The 17,646-nt window shown below is 43.6% G+C and overlaps 1 protein-coding gene across 1 annotated transcript in view; it reads left to right on the top strand.

The window, feature by feature from the left end:
- The first annotated feature begins 171 nt into the window (after positions 1-171).
- CD47 (CD47 molecule) overlaps positions 172-17,646 on the top strand; it is a 98,958-nt gene continuing 81,483 nt past the window's right edge. The window contains exons 1-2 of the mRNA XM_015424527.1: positions 172-196; positions 2,486-2,842. Coding sequence (XP_015280013.1) covers positions 172-196; positions 2,486-2,842 — 382 coding nt within the window. The remainder of the gene's footprint in view (positions 197-2,485; positions 2,843-17,646) is intronic.

The raw sequence follows: 17,646 nt of genomic DNA, 5'->3' as shown, positions 1-17,646 counted from the left end.
CCCGTTATTTTGCTGCCCGCCGAACCCTTCCACGTGCCTCCCCCCACCCCGTCGTTCAAAACGCCAGTGGGTTGTGAGGCGATTTAAAGGGACGCGAGAGGCAGCCCACGACTTGTCTCTCTACCCCGCCCTGGGTCCCGTGATTGGGCAGGTGGCATGAGACTCGGGGCTATGGTAGCCGCCATCTGGGGTCGAGGTGGGTCGGCATCTGCGGAAGGGGGGCAGCGGAGCCCCGTCCTTGGGAGATGCAGGGACGCGCATCGCGTCCCACCAAAGTGCGCAATGACGGGCAGGGTTGCCTCGTGCCGCTTCCCCTCCCCACCCCTTAAAGCAAACCCATATTCGGCTGGCGTCGTCGGGTGATGCGCTCTGGGATTGGCAGGCTTGCTCTCGGGCGCCCGATGCTTTCCATAAGCTTCGGCTCAGTTTTTTTGCTGTTGCGAATTTACAGTGGCAGAAGTGACAGCAGGCTTGTGTGGGACGGACGGGGAGGGGAGGATTTGGCTCCGGCAGCCGCTGTGCCTCCTTGAAACACAGGGGAGGCGTTCTAGGTAGAGGGTTTTGGCTTTCTCCTGCTCGCCCACATGCTCTTGCTTGTCTTGTGTGAAGCTGTGTGACGGCTGGTGGCTGGTTTTATAGCAAACTTGCGTTTTCTCAGCTAATCGGTTCTGATGATGGCTGGTGCCCTTTCAAGAACCCACCTAAAGAATTATGACAGTGTATAATCCATCTGTCGGTTTGGCTCTTGTTGGGTGGTGTGTGTGTGTTTTAAACTTTGGGACGTGTGTTCACAGCAACTTTGTAGGATCTCAGTGTTGCTAGAAGACAAAATGGGAGTGGCATCCCACTACGAAAAGAGGCAGATTTTGTCTGGGATGTTCAATGCCAGTGTACAGGCTTGAATGATCCACATTGTTGTTGCAGTTGGCTCTTATCAGTCCAGTGGGTGATGGGGTGGGATCAGCATGCATTCATGTCCTGGTGTAGATCATCCGCAGACGTGGACACCTTCAAGTCATGTCACTGTATTCGAGATCACTGTTCTTTATCACCTTGTGTTTATTATAATGTTACCACCACAAAATGCTGTGTAGTTTATGTATTTAAAACATTTATAAACTGCCTCTTCAGAGGTGGCTCACAAAATTAACCAGGATAAATTCTAAAAAGATAAAATCATTGAAATTAACATCCATTAAACACCAGGCAATACAGCCCAGAAGTAATAAAATAATTTTTTTTTAAAGCATACAACAACTCAGAGCATTACACATGTGGTGGCCTAAATGGTTCTTTGGCTAAAAGCAGGTTGTAAAAACAGTTAAACAATTTAGAAGGTCAAACCCTGGATTAATAGTCTGGGTAAAAAAAATAACATTTTGGCCTGATAACTGAATAAAGGATAGGATAGGCACTAGGTGAACCTCAAGGGAAAGGGTTCAGGTGAGGTGCCATCACTGAACAGGCCCTGTGTCCGGTTTGTTAGTTACCTCACCCTTGCAGGTGAGGGCACAGAGGGCAGGAGTTGTAAGGAAGATCTTAAACACTGGGCTCAATCCAAGGCTGTTGGTTTTGATAGGAATGACTACATATGATTGCACTGTAAGGAGAAGCAGTATGAGCTAAGACTCACACAAGTCTTTTCCTAATGATCAAGCAGTCATTTTTAGGAGCTTTCAAATGCTGTTGTACCTTTTCAGATCTCCAGATAGCATTTTTAGGACAGGAGAGAGGAATGATAGTTGGCTGTTGTCTTGGGGAATTAAAACATTAGGATACTAGGTAAGGGCCTATGTTAGTGTACTAGAAATCTGGGGCTCAACAGTTTGTCATTGCTTTTAAGGGCTGTTAGTTGTACAGACCCCTGGAAGTACAAGTAAGCTAATAAGTGATGTGAAATTTAAACCTCTGAAATATAGATGTTTTAAAAATGGGATAGCTAGTTTATATTGGCTGATTTCAGTAAGTAGGGAATGTTAAATAAAACTTGTTTATGTCTCACCTCATTGGTATGCTGAAGATAGCTTAATAATACTTATACAAAAGTTTATTTTTTATTTTGGAATATTTATTTCCTGTCTTTCTGCTGAGTACACTGAATTGCAGTGTAGCTGACAACAGTCAGTCAGCAAGCACCAAAAACAATGGCAGCAAATCAGTGCAAGCTGATACTCAAACATAAGAATCACAGTCTGGCGGGGAGAAAAACTGATAGCTGGGTTTGGCCTTTTTTCTGCTTTTGCCGCTTGATGGTCTTCTGAGGCAAGTTCACCGATGGGGTAATAAATACAATCTTAATCCTAGATTTTCACTGTTTGAGTAGACAAACAAACAAACCAAAGAAACAAACCATTAAATAAGTCCTGTGGAGTTGGGGTTATAGTCCTCAGTAGATAGTTCAAAAATCAAAGCTTTGAAGCATAGCCTTTTTAACTTACAGATTTAAGAAAAGATAATTAGTAACACTTTTTTTTTCTTTTTCCAGGTTCTGCCCAGTTGCTGTTTGAAAAGTTCACAAGTATTCAAATAGACAATTGTAATTCAAGTGTCACTATACCTTGCATAATAACTAACCTACAACTAAATGATACTCGTGCAATGTTTGTTAAGTGGAAACTAGGAGGAAGTGAATTTTTTGCTTTTGATGGATTTGAACAGCCCCCGAAAACGCACAAAAACAGCAGTTTTCAGTCTGCCAAATTTGTGTCTCTGTCAAAGCTGTCCGCTGGCATTGCTTCACTCTCTCTTTCAAGGGAAGAGGCAATTCCAGGAAACTATAGCTGCGAAGTAACAGAATCAAACCGAGAAGGAATAACTACAGTTGAACTTAAGAAAACAGTAGGTAAGTTGTTGGTCTTATTTTTCTGTATTAAGTACTGGGACTGGTGCTTTTAAACTGTTGTCCATAAGTGATTTTGAGTCTGGTGAATAGGTAGCTGAGGACCACAAATTATGTCTTGATTCAATATCCAGCAATAATTTGTATGCTCTACCAACTCTTATGGTTCTGTTGAATATAGCAAAGAATTTAGCGAGGGGTTTTTGGGTGCCTCACAGGTGTCCCTACTTATGGCTGATTCAGATCTCAACATGACACCAAAAACTGTTTCTACCTGCTCTCCTTCCCCACAGAGGTGTTTTTTTTTGCATCACGGCTTCAAAAATGGAGACTGCTTTTTTGGTGGGGGTGGGGAGTATCCAGAGGATGCTGTGCTCATACCATCCTATTTCGAAGTTTACAGCATTGTGTGTGGATGGAAAGTGCATTTTCCTGCCCTGTAGTGATTCCTCCTTCATCATCCCAACTATCCTACCATTCAGACCGTCACAAGCACCATCTTTCCACCAGCTCCAGACAGTTTTTTGTCCCCGCTGTGCCACTAGGATGACTTTTCGGGGGCTTTTGAAAAAATTGGTAACAGGTGTTGGACCTGGTGTTTTCCATGGCAGCATTAGGACTCTCCCAGATAATATCAGGTCCCACACATCAAGCTGGCCACACACTGTATTTGATCTCTGGCATGGGGATGGATATAGGTCTGATTGCCATTGATGGAGTGCAATGGGCAGATCATTTGCCCTGAACGCCCAGCTGGGTGTCCTAGCCCCCACCTGTCTAGGCAGCAAACAGATTTATGCTTGCCCATGGGGAATAGTAGACTTATTCATAGATTCATAGAGTGTTAGAGTTGGAAGGGACCTTGCAGGTCATCTAGTCCAACTCCCTGCACTCTGCAGGAGCATAGCTGAAAGATAGCCCTACATACCTACAACATACCCGAAAGATGGTCGTCCAGCCTCTACTTGAAAACATCCAGCGAAGGAGCATCCACCACCTCCCAAGACTTGATTGGGTTCCAGAATACTCTGCAGGATCTGATGCCCGCAGTGATTCATTAGATGTGCTGCTAGAGGACTGGAATATCTGTCTCTGAAGCCATCAGTGAAATCACTCCCTGATGTCCTCTTTGCTCCCAGCCTAAACTATCCCCCCGGTACACCATGGAATGCAGGGGGATGAAACGGGAGCTTAGATGACTTGAGCAAGTTTGGTGTCAATCTTGTGACGAGCTGCAAGGACGTATTATAGGACATTTGTGAAATCCTATGAGATGGTGGTATAGGCTGCAAAAAAGGAATGTTATACAGTCTCCATTGCATCTGCTAGCTCTCGCTGAGCACAGTTGTTTAGAATAATTAGGTCTCTAACTTCTCTCACTGAGAGAACCCAAAACGGTAAAAAATTCGATATTAGCTGTGAGGCTTTTGCGAACTTTTTTGTGGATAAAATCTTGTTACTCTGCCACAATCTCCTTGCCAGCACTGATCCAGTATGTGAACTGGAGGCCCCTTGGCTCCTTTGTAGTCAGTTCTTGACAGCTTCAGCTGACTCCCTGGCCGATGTTGACAGGATTCTGGGTGCTGTTAGGCTGACCACTTGCCTCTTGGACCCGTGTCCATCATGGCTGGGGCCCCTGGTAGACATTATCAGTCTGTCCCTCGAGTCAGGGGTCTGTCTGGGGGGATTAAAAGAGGCTGTGGTAACACTGCTCTTGAAGAAACCATCTTTGGATCCTACAGTTCCTTTTGGTTACTGCCCAGTTTTGAATCTTTCATTTCTGGGGAAGGTAATTGAGACAGTGGTGGCAGAGCAGCTTCAGAATTTCTTGGAGGACACATTGACTTTGGACCTGTTCTAGTCTGGCTTCCGCCCTGACCATGGAATAGAGACAGCATTGGTCACCCTCAGAGATGATCTCCGCAGACAGCTGGATCGACGTGGGTCAGCACTGCTGTTATTGCTTGATCTGACAGTGGCGTTTGACATGGTCAACCATGATCTATTGACCCACTGCCTCATTGATGTAGGAGTTCGTGGGATGGCCTTAAAGTGGCTTACCTCATTTCTCCAAGGTCACGGAGAGAGGGTGTCACCTAGATACCCTTTGGTGTGTGGGGTCCCTCAAAGGACAATTCTCTCCCCAATGTTGTTTAACATCTATATGTGGTCCCTTGCCCTGCTGGTGAGGAGTTTCGGGCTGGGATGCCATTAGTACACTGTTGACACCCAGCTGTACCTGTTGATGCATGGCTGGCCAGACACCTCACACCTCCCCAGCAAGGGAGGCCGTGATGGGATGGTTAAAACAAAGCCGACTGAGACGAAATCTATCTAAAACAGAGGTTCTGTCTCTGGGTAAGGTGATTCAGGATTGGTGTGCCAACTCCTAGCTCTTGATGGCATGCTTTTAACACTGGCACTGACTGTCAAGAGCCTGGATGTGGTTCTGGATGCCTCCCTGTCAATGGCGGCCCAGATCACAAATGTTGCCAGTCTGGCATTCTTCCAGCTGCACCAGGTCAGGCAGCTGGCCCCCTTCCTGCCTTGTCCTGACCTAGCCACAGTAATCCATACAATGGTCACCTCTAGGCTACACTACTGTAACTCGCTCTATACAGGGCTACCCTTGAGTCTGACCCAGAAATTGCAACTGGTCCAGAATTCAGTGGCCCGGGTCTTCACTGGAACCCCATGGACAGCACACATCCAGCCAGTGCTCCGCCAGCTCCAGTGGCTCCGGGTGGAGTATTGGTTCAGGTTCAAGGTTTTGGTATTAACCTTTAAGGTCCTAAATGGCCAGGGATCTACGTATCTACGGGACTGCATCTCCTGGTATACCCCCCCAAAGAGCATTACGCTCTGCGGATAAGAACTTAGTGGTGATCCCTGGCCCAAAAGACATTCAGATGCCCTTGACCAGAGCCAGGGCCCCGACCTGGTGGGACGCTGCCAAATAGCATTCATGCACTGCGGAACCTTATGCAGTTCTGAAGGGCCTGTAAGGCAGAGATGTTCCGCCAGACCTAAGGTTGAGGACAGCGACAGTCTCCATCTTGCCTGGCACTCCCTTCCTTTCTTTCCCTCATGGGGTAATTGTATAATTGGTTGTTTTTAGTGTCATCTGAAATTGTTTCGAAATTGTCTTCAGTTTCTGTTTTAATTGTTTTATTGACTTATAAATGTGGTTTATATTGTTCAGTGCCCTGAGCCTTGTGTGTACAGGGGAGGGCGGTCTAAAAGTCAAATTTAATAAATAAATAATAAATGTATTAATGCATGATAATCTACAATACACCAGAATGTATTCCACTTCCTAATTTCAATGCAGTTACATTTACTATATTGTTATAGTGCTAGAGCGGAAAAGCCAAAGGGACAAAAGGTTAATCAGTCTTCAAAGGTTAACCAGTCCTCAAAAGAAGTCATGTGGTTGTGGTGGTTTTGCACAATGACCTACTTGCAGAGTACTCATGGGGATTCCTGTTGGGGCCCTTCCTTACCTTTGGTGCCTCAGAGGTTCCTTTTCTCTTGTGTACCCTTTGGAGGTTCCATTTTTGGAAATTTGTAGCTAAGTCAGTTTACTGTTCTAAAAAGCTTTAAAATCTCTGTGATTCTTTTTATAGTTCTCCTTTCTTTCCCATTTTTCCCATTTTTCTGAGTTTTTTAAATTTTTAAGTAATGCCTGCAGCCAGCCAACCAGCTGATATTGGAAGTGTATCTTGGAGGTTTGTGCTTGGGGTTTGTGTGTCAAAATATTCAGGATGGTATGGGACTGCTAGCAGAATTCAGAATTTTCCTACATTCTTCTCTTTTCTTTCTCCCCCCCCCACTTCTAACCACGTGGAAAAACTATTCCCGTGGTTGCAGGATCTACACACAGGAATGGCTGTGTGGATGGGGGGGGGGGGGGGGGGGCTGGAATTAGGAAGGGCAAGAGGTGAAATCTGTTGTCTTGCTTCTTTTGCAACCATAGATTTGCTGAGGAAAGAGGTTGACAACATCCCTTTGCGTTCTCCTCAGCCCACTGACCCACATAGCTCTTCATCTGCACAGATCTTGCAACTCTGGAAATGACCTTTCCAGGTGATGCAAGGGACTAAAATAATGAAAAGGAACTTGGGAAAACCTCTGTGTGCTTCTCTGAGCCGTTCTTGATCTTGAAGGTGATGCCTGTCTGTGGCCACAACTGCATCACAGCTTGAGACATAAGCACTAATCACTGACAGCAGCAATTCTGGGAACAGCTGGGCCACCTACCCATAATTTGAGGAGCTACACTGTATTCTTCAGAGGATTGCCCATATGAAGCAAAAAAAAAAAAAGTGGCAGAAACTTCCAGTGCAAGCCTGTTTTGCTGTATTCGCTCTGCAGGAAGACTCAGAGAGTTCTTCCTCCATGATCTCCATTAACATGGAAGATATACATTGTTCTACACTGAGACCTTCAGGTAAGATTAATATTAACAACATTGTCTGGTGCCATTCTCCATTTTTTAGTCCGCTACTCCTGCTCTTTTCTGCTAATAACTATTATCCATTTCCCTTTCAGCAACTGCCATGTCGATCTTGTTAGCAACCAGATCACCACTCCTACAGATGAGGCTGATGAGACAAGGATAGAGAAGGCACCTGGCCCTGGTATGTGATACATGGACTTTTCCTCTTGAGATCTGGGATGTGGTATTACCCATTCTTTTCTCAGCACCCCCTCCTTTGATCACAACAAAAGTCCTGCTTTCAGTCCTTCACTCGCTGGGTGAAGGCCTTACCTTGACCTCGTTGGCTTCCCCCTCCAGTTTTTTTTTTGGTAGCTTGTTTCAGCACTATAATAATTTATAGATAGATACAGTAGTACAATTGTTGTGGTTCCCACTTCCTATTTATCTGCTCTGCAACACCCCTGCAATATTGGCTAGGGTGTGGAATAGGCTTATAGTTAAGTCCCCCCCAGGCACAACCCTCATCACCTCTCACTACAGAACAATAATGACTTCAGTAGGATCTAAGCAGGCCCATAGCTATGGTAGGGCTATTTGGGGCTCAGCCTCCTTACGTAAATGCACATCATCACAATATTTTCTGCCTAAAATGCATTTTAAGTCAGTTTTTAGCAATTCTTTATAGGCGTGCATGCTCTCTGTCTGACCTCTCCGACTTTTCCCACTTTTGAAAAAACAGCCGCACCAAGAATAGGCCGGAGAAGCCTGCCCTCTGCTCTCAGCCCTCCCTCTGCCCTCCCTGACTTTCCCCACTTTTTTAAAATTTAAAAAAATCCGTAAGTGGCAGCTTGATTCAGTTGGCTGGATCCTTCAAGACTTGCCCTTTGGTCTTTGCCTGGTCCGCCTGGGGAGACTAACCAGCTGCTCCTTTGGAGCTGGGAAAGCAATTCTTGAGTGACCTTTGCCAATGCAGGGAGCAGAGGGTGAAAGAGGCTGGGCCAGGTATAAAGTTAGCCTACTCATATACTGGGCAGTAGCTTTAATTCCACTGCGTTGCTCGTAGGTGGTTGGTAGAAAAGAGAAAATAGTAAAAATATGAAAAACACAAATCTTACCACAAGCCCCCTTAAAAATTTGAAAGCCCTGTGTGTGTGTGTGTGGGGGGGGACTTAGCTATGGGCCTGGATCTAAGTAAGTCTGTGCAAAGAGTAATTAATATGTATCAGGAGTAATATACTGACTGTGCATGTACACAGTGATTTTTCTTCACTACAGACTAACCACACACATCTATAATTTTTACTAGTTTTGATGAAGTTGTTTGCAGGCAGGTGTAACTTATCACTCTCCAGTTTTAGTGACTGAGGAAGGTTAATGGTTACATGCTGACTCCCCACCCCACTCCAGCCTTCCAAACACAGAGTTGAATTCTAGCCAGCAATCGTATGCTCTTCTCTCGAATGCAGAATTTAGTATACTGTTAAATAAGTAAAGGACTCATATTGTCATTATGAGCAAATCACTTTTCCCCTGGATAGCTGATAGTGTGCTTGTAAATTGGTGATGGGAGATTGGTGTAATGGTTAGAGTGTCAGATTAAGATCTGAGAGACCCGGTTTAAACCCCCACTCTGCTGTGGAAGTTTGCTGCGTGACATTGGGTCAGTCACATGCTCTCAGCCTTACCCTGCCTCACAGGGTTGTTGTGAGAATAAAACGGAGGCAAAGAGAGCAATGTAAGCTGCTTTTGGTCAGTGACCTAGTACTTTGTCGGCTCCGTGAAGGGGTATGTGGCTTGCTTCACAAACTGTCATGTCTCTTTCCAGCTTTCACATCTGAGGACAAGGAAGACTGTGTCTGGGACCCTTACAAGTCTGATGGCATGCAAAAAGAGGTATGTTCATTTGTGTTGCTGTATGATTTGCCATCAGAGAATAAACATCATGGTGCCTTTCATCAATGATGAAATCATTCTGTGTTTAACAGTGCTCCTCCTTTTTGTTTCATCATTTGCAGGTGTGCAGGAAGAGCTTTCTCCAGTTAATCAGGAGCACACAGAAAAGCAAAGAAGCAGAATGCAGAGGACATAGAGGAGGACCTCTGTGGGCCACGTGGGGAAATTGCTGTAGTGATGCATGTAGAAAGGGAAGAGGCAAAGCAAGAGGAACCAAGAAAATGCCCTGGCCCTGAACTTCTGCCTCATGGAGTGATCTATGCAGGATTTGGAGAGATTGGGGAAAGAATTTATTCAGGAATATCAGGACAAAAGTGTATCATCCCAAATCAGCCCAAGGAGAGGAGACCTATCATAACTTGCAAGGGTTATACCTTCCATGGCTTAGTGCTCCCCCTGATATGTGATGCATCCTGGCTTTCAGAACACTCATGTAGAAACTTAAATATCACTTGTTACCTACCCCACATATATCTACTCTCCTGCTGTGTTCCTGTATTCTAGATTTAAAAAATAAATGCTGTTTTGTTTTTATGAAAAACGTTACAGTACTGTTTGATGAACACTTATAATTTTAAATCCTAAGTTTATCCAAACAGTCTTAACAGAATCTTTGGGTTGGATCCAGTCCACCAACTTTTACTTCTTACCGCAGACCCTCCTGTTGTTTCTCAGGATTCCCTGTCCCCCAAGAGTAGCATTTTGTGGAGATCAGTGGGTTATAGTGAAACAGGAGAGGCATGGATATTCCATTCTGCTGATGGAAAACTTAGTCTGGATCCCATCCATCCCCTTTCATGTCAGAAACATAAGGTCTTTGTACACTGAGTAATGCCAAGATTGCAAAGACTGTACACATGGGCAGAGTGCTCCCCCCCCCAAACAATAACCACGCATATCTGTCTACTTGGTACTAGGGACAATGTCTATGTTAGAATAAACAAATTACAAATAAATGATTTGTAGGCAGGTGTTGCTTAGACCTCTCCCATTTTAGTAATTAAGGAAGACACTGATCAAGTGCTATCTCCCCCAGTCAGCCACTGGCCGTTGAAGCTTCCTAGATACAGTTTTAAATCCTGCTCAGCAGTCTCAGGCCCTTTTCTTGAAGATGAATGCAGGCACAGTAACTAAATCATGAAAGGACTCACAGTCTGATAATCAGTGAATTTGCTTATTTATAAATTGGATGTGGAAAGCCAGCATTTGTACTGATAGTTGAACTACATTTTACATTTAGCAGCATATTGGTAATTCCAGTGTTTAAGGCCATTCCAGCTGACTGAGCACATGTCTCACTTTCCCTCCGCTGAATAGCATTAGCATGATGCATTTCTGTCCAGCTGAGCCTGCCTACCTGTAGCATTTGAATATATTTGAGTCAGCACTTTACCATGGGCCTAAAGGCATTTTCTAGGTCAAGCCACTATGGATGAGATACAGCATTTGTGGTGACAGGAATGGTGAAGATGCGTCTAAGGGGAAATCACTTGTACAGTGGAACAAACTTAATAAACATATGTAATTTCAGTAGAATAAGTACGAAGACTGTATTTAACTATATTACATTTACAATTGGCTTTTCTGTAATGCTAAGTGATATATCCCATATGGGATGTTTGTGCAATTAACACAAATTCAGTAGGTCTGGAAATAAGCTTCAGTCGCTTTGTGGGCTATGAAATATAGACAAAAGAATTTAAATGGTATACATATTTTGTAAGTTTTAAGTAGTAAACAAGTTTATAAGTAAATATGATGTCAACTGAGACGTGTGGGATATTGACCAATCAGAAGAACAACTCCAAAGAGGGATTTTCAGGAAGTGTATAAAAGGGAATAGCTTGAACATTTTTTTACAAAGAGAAGGACTGTAGTAAAATGAAATTATTGAGGAAGGTCTTTAATAAAGGGAATAGTATAGTTTATTGCACTGTTTCTTGTATGCATTATCTTGTTTTTACAGCATTGTTTTCTAAATTATAATCCACTCTTTTTGTTTCATACTATTGCATTTTTATACTCTCTAATTTGCTTTGTGTCTCAGTGAGAAAGGCAAACTGTAAATTAAGTATATAATTAACGTTTTGATCCAGGGCAAAGGTCTGTCAGAATGATGACAAGCTAAATTCTACTACGGCTTTGGTCTGGCCTGCCATGCTTAGAATTCTGTAGAACTGTTTGGTAAGAACAATTCATATAGGAACTGATCTGCAAGATGGATTAAGAAAGTTAGAAAAAACAGTTTGGCTAGTATTGTAACCTTGTATACTTATATGTAGTTATATGGTGATTTTAAATAAACATCTTGGTCATCAGGAGCAGAAAGTGGGGCAGAAACACTTGAAGAGGTGGGATCTCTAGCACCTCAAAAAAGGCCCTTGACTCTTTTTTTTTTATAACACTACAAACTACAACAGAAAATGGAAGGGGGAACTACATTTATAGGATAAAGAAAAATACCCACTACTGACTAAAAATCCAAGAGAGGAGATCATCCCACCATTTTAACCATACATTTAGTCTTAATCCTGTTAATCTTACTATCAACTGAGTCAAGTTTAACATTATCTTTTTCACATCTTAAGTTTAACTGTCATACAGAAACACCCCAAAGCATCTCACTTCAGCATTTTTTTAAAGGCACAATTCAGAGTCCTTCAGCCTTTACTTATCCTTGCCTAGTCTCTTCCGAAGCTTATAAGGACTTTTAGGGGCTGCCGCCCCTTTCTCTGATAGAGTCCTCCCCGGAGGATTCCGAGTCCAGCTCGCCATTGGACTTACTGTCCTCCCCTTTTTCTCCTTCCTTCCCTGGCCCTCCCATCTGGACTCTTAAAAATTCCCGTGCTTTCTGGACAGAGTCAATCTTTTCTTTTTTATCCTTGATTTCCCACTTTCAGGGGTGCTCCAGATACTGCTTTCAGGATTCTATCCCTCACATGCCTCTTCGAGAATCTTACCACAATTTCCCCAGGCAGATTGTTTTTCTTTATATATCCTGAATATGACCTATAGGCCACATCCATTTCGTTTAACAAGCGTTCCGCCTTCATATCTGTCACTGGGGCCAATACTTCACTCATTAGTTCCTTAAGATTCTCTCCCTTTGTCTCTGGCAAGCCCTGGAAGTGAAGGATCATATTAGCCTTTTCCATTTGTAATTGTAGCAGTTGATCTTCCGTAGAAACTTGCTTCTTTTCCAGCTTTTGAACTTTCTTTTTCACCTTTTGTGCAGTGGCGTCCACTTCTTTCACCTCTTCAGCCGTTTCATCATTTTAAGTGTCTCGGTTATCTGTGTCTGCTGTGTGGTGATGCACTGAGTCATTTTTGACATCTGATCCTTGAGGTTACTCATTTGGTCCAGCAGAGGGCGCATGGATTCTGCCAAAGTCTTTGCCAGCTTGTTAGCTCCTTCCAGTTTAGGGGTCTCTGTTAGTTTCGATTTTGAAAGTTTCTCTTTCTCCGTCCTCTTCCCTGCCATCTTTCTCAGTTGTTTACTTTGAAAAATATTTTGAAAGTCTCTGAATATGCACTCAAACGCATGAACTCGCCTTGGTAAGTACTTAACAGTTATGCATGCCTTCTCTTCCGCTCCCCCCCTCGATTCGCTCAAAAGTTCATTTTGTTAGGAGGCGTCCCTCCCCCGCCCGCTTCACTTTCCATTTTTCACCATGGGGTAGGGAGCTTTCTTTTTCTCTTTAACCATTGTTTCGCTCAGACAGACTCACGTTCATATCTGGTCTTCCGACCACGCTTTATTTCATCCGCTCGATCTCCTACGCTTGCTCCAGTCAGCGTCACTAGGTCCCATTCGGGCACTGCGCAGGAAGGACCATTGGGACGGAGGAGCGCCTCAATTCACCCACAATGTGTAGGCGAAGAGGCGACTCATAAGTCCCCTGGCTAGGAGCTTTCCGCCAGGCCCCCTGGGGGGGGTAACGGGCCAGCACTCCCCCTCCTTTCTGCCGTGCACAGACCTCATCCCTGGGAGGTCCGGGAGATGCGTCTGTCTAGCGTGCCGCCATCAACTGGAAGTCGGCTCTTGACTCTCTTGAATGTAGAGGGGCATGGGGCACTGCACCAGTGGTATTCTAAGGAAAAATATCTCATAGCCACCCTGATGAAGAGTGACAGAACTCCCAGTGGGTCCTGTGCATCACCCTTTGACCTGTTACTGTATTTTCCATAGGGCTTCATTGGATTAAATAGGCTTCACTGGCCACAATCAAGAGTGGAATTTGTACACTGGCAATGGTTGAGCTTCTGGGTGTGAAAAAAATCATCCATAGTAGCACAGGTGGCAGAGTTCCTGTTGTAATGGCTGTTGCATCCTATTTCCACATTGACAAAGTGACTGGTGTGGACTGTTGTTCCTGAGAGGCAGTAGAGAGCATAATTTCCCCCCCTGTTTATGTACTCTTCTGTTTGTTTGGTGCTGTTTACATGGGGATGTAGGTCCCATCGATAGCCACAGTACAGCACAAAAAGCCAGGTGTCTGAAACCATCCATGATATTTTTGTAAGAAGAAAAAGAGATACCAGGCTGAAAATGCAGCAAAAACAGATACAGGGGAGATATCTGCAGACACTAATCTTGACATAACCTCAGCCTTAAACAAAGGAAAGGATTATGGAAAAGGAGAAATCAACATGCCTGTCCCCCGGTCTACTTGTAATGCTGTGAATGAAACCAGTCACAATGTCTTTATCTAAAGCCTATTATGCACCGGTGTTTTCCCTTGCTTTCACCGTGCATGCCCGTCTGCCTTTCTTTGTCATTCTGCATTGATTTTCCTCCCTTCAGTGCTCAGTTCACTTTCTGGTCACTATTTTCCTGGGTTTTCTGAGAGTGCTTTTGTGCCAATTTTTACCTTGTTTTACTTCAAAGCCAAAAGTAATTCAGAAGTGTACAAATTATACTTCAGAAGCCAAATTAAACACATCTCTATTTAAAGGCAGAAAGATTGCCAGAGGCTCTTGGAAAAAGCAGGCAAGAACACAGGAATGAAGAAGGCGACCTCCTGTGGTGCACAGCATGGTCACTTGATAGGTTCATAGAGAACTATTATCTAATTCGGATAAAACCAATGAAGAGTCACCTTCTTGAAACAGGATTATGGGATGTTATCCAGGATACCCGACCAGGAGATGTTGACCCGGCAAAGCAGAGAACCTGGGATCCTGACAATGAAAAGGCAAGAGGGGCCATAACCAAAGGTTTAACTGACAGAAATGTGTTGAGTAATTCAAATGCCAACAGCCAAAGCTGTGTGGTGTGAGCTGGAAAGGCTGCATGTGAATTCCTTGTTAAAGAGTTTAACAAAAACAAAACAAAACTTTTCAGTTTTAAGATGAAAGAGGGCAGTAATTTCCATCATCATCTGGATGAGATGTTTGAATTGGATGAGCACTTGAGGAATTCAGGAAAGGAAATTGTTGGTCAAGATCTGATTATGTTACTATTAATAAGCCTGCTAGAGTCATATGGAAATATAGTGTCTCAGATTGAATCTATGAGTAATCTGTCTCTCACAGAAGTTAAATATCAGATGGGGGAAGGATACAAACACAGACAATTTGAAAAGCCTGACAAGCATTTAAATGGAATGCTGATCAGATGGCTTTGAATGTAAATAACAAAGGTGGGATCGTTTGTCACCTCTGTTGGAAGCCAGGCCACATTAAGAGGAATTGCATTGCCTTTAAACAAAGAGATGTCTTTCCCAGAGAAAAGGGGGAAACTCCTAACAGCTACCATAAAAGAAATGCTTTATATTAACACAACATGCCACAAAAAGTCATATTTGTTATATGGACAGTGCTTGCATGACCCACATGTGTGCTCATTAAGATTTCTTTGAAATGTTAAATGAAGAAAAGAAAGAAACATTAAGTATTGCGGATGGATATTCTATAATGACGGTCTATATATTGGCTGCGGACTCATAAAATACAAACTCCCAAGCAGAGAGAGCCAAGACATTCTTGTTGAAGACTGCCTGTATGTCCCAGAACTGGCAAATAATCTTATTTCTGTGAGAGTATTTGCAAAGAAAGGCATGATTACATCTTTTGGAGAAAAATGCTGTATCAGACAGAGGGGACAGTTAATTGCAACTGGCAAAGTGCGTTGGGATTTATATGCTTGGATGCAGAAAGCAAAATTTACCGAATATTGTGATCACAAGAATTGCTCCTGGCTCAGAGGTTAAGATGCTGAACTGCAGACCGGAAGGTTGGTAGTTTGGCAGTTTGAGACCCAAGTGCTGCGTGGCAGAGTGAGCTCCTGTCTCTGGCCCCCGCTCCTGCCAACCTAGCAGTTTGAAAGCAAGAAATTGCAAGTAGATAAATAGGTACCACTTTGGTGGGAAGGTAACAGTGTTCCGTGCGCCTTGGCATCTAGAAGAGAAGAAGAGAAGAGAAGAGATTGGATTTATACCCTGCCCTTCACTACCCAAAGGTGTCTCAGAGCGGCTTACAAACCCCTTTCTCTTCCCCTCCCCACAACAAACACCCTGTGAGGTAGGTGGGGCTGAGAGAACTCTTGACAGAAACTGCTCTTTTTCAAGAACAGCTGTGCCAGAGTTATGGCTTGCCCAAGGTCATCCAGCCAGATGCAAGTGGAGGAGTGGGGAATCAAACCCGGTTCTCTCAGATTAGAGTCCGCGCACTTAACCACTACACCAAACTGGCCAGCCACATGACCACGGAAATGTCTTCAGATAGCGCTGGCTTTTCGTCTTAGAAATGGAAATGAGCACCGCCCCCTAGAGTTGGATTCGACTGGCTTTCGAGCAAGGGAAACCTTTACCTTTATGGCACAGTTGGTTGGAACACAGACAATTGTGCAATTAGCCACCTTGAAAGCCAGAATTTAACTAAAGGCATGCAGATGAGCAAATGTGCTATGAAGGAAAATGTATGCATTGCATTCAAGGAAAGGGGGGGAGACCTAGCTTTAACAAAAGGCATGAGACAATCCAGACGCAGCAACCCCTAGACCTGATACACAGTGATGTTTGTGGACCAATGAAAACTCAACCCCCTACTGGGAATAAATATGTGCTGACTTTTATTGATGACTTTTAAAGATACACTGTGACCTACCTAGTTAAAGAGAAAAGTCAAGTACTAGAAAAATTTAAAGCATATGTGGCAATGGTCAGCAACAGATTTCAGAGAACGCCACTAGCAATCTGCACTGATAACAGAGGAGAACAGGTAGGTCATGAAATGAAGAATTATTTCGCTGAACAAGGAATAGAGCATCAGCTTACAGTCCCATACACTCCAGAGCAGAATGGTATAGCAGAAAGGAAAAATCACCCTCTCACTGAAATGTGCAGATGTATGCTCCTTGAGGCAGAGCTACCTGACAGGTTCTGGGGAGAAGAAATCAACACTGCAAAACAGATAATCTACTAAAGGTGCCAGCAGTACACCATTTGGACTGTGGTATGGACACAATTCCAGCCTGAATCATCTAAAAGTGTTTGGATCAAGGTCACTTTTGGGCCAGTCACACTCCCTCACAGGGAGCTCAAAGATGGCTGACGGTTGGTGAGCGTTTTTTTGTGGCTCCTTTTTTTCCTGTTTTATTCTTCTTCTGAACTTCCTCCCTCCTGGATTTACAAGATATATCATATTGTTAATACTGGACTTGCTCTTTTGCTCAGCATTTGCTTTTCCTTATCGGCTGAGGCTCTTGAAATTGTCTTTGTAAATGAAGCCTAATGGGTGCTGGAAAACGCCCAGGAGATACTGAGGGGGATGGAATTTCCTCCCCTCCATCGCATAAACAAACGAAGATAGATGACTTTATTGCTGGAGGGATTGCTTATAACATTCCTGTTGCAAATAAATATGCAATTTTAGCTGATAAAACCAGGAGCGAGCAGACAAAAGGAGAAAAGGAAGAGTTCTTAACAGAAGCAAATATTGCCCCTTTAAAAGACAAAGGAAGCTGTTGTGATTGTGAAAGGCAGCTGGATAATTTAATAGAACTGACTGCTACAACAGTTAAGTGTATTCTGAGGCGCTTAAATGAAATTAATGAGAAACTTGGAAAACTTGAGATGATGAGTGGGACAACTAGAGGTTTATAACACAATCCTGCTAATGTGCAAACAATGCCTGAGAGTAAAGATTTACCTTCAGTCTCTTCTTTTCCATGCAAAAGGGATGATGGAAGCTCTAAGTTCCAGCTGGTTTTTCAACCAAAAAAAAATATTTTTGACAATTTGCAGATACAGAGGCTGGCTACCTTTATGGAACACAAACCTAAGGTCCTAAGACACTTGAGCTCGTTATTAGGGAAGGGAAATCTAACAATGATATCCATGATAATAATCCTCTTAAGAACAAGGAAGTTAGAAGTAATGGATGTGTGTTTAGTGATCCAACAGGCCAATTG

The sequence above is a fragment of the Gekko japonicus genome, unplaced genomic scaffold (genome assembly GCF_001447785.1).
Source record: "Gekko japonicus isolate JY-2015 unplaced genomic scaffold, Gekko_japonicus_V1.1 scaffold187, whole genome shotgun sequence".
NCBI lineage: Eukaryota > Metazoa > Chordata > Lepidosauria > Squamata > Gekkonidae > Gekko > Gekko japonicus.
The sequence above is the reverse complement of the archived record's forward strand: the minus strand, read 5'-3'. Positions and strand labels throughout refer to the sequence as shown.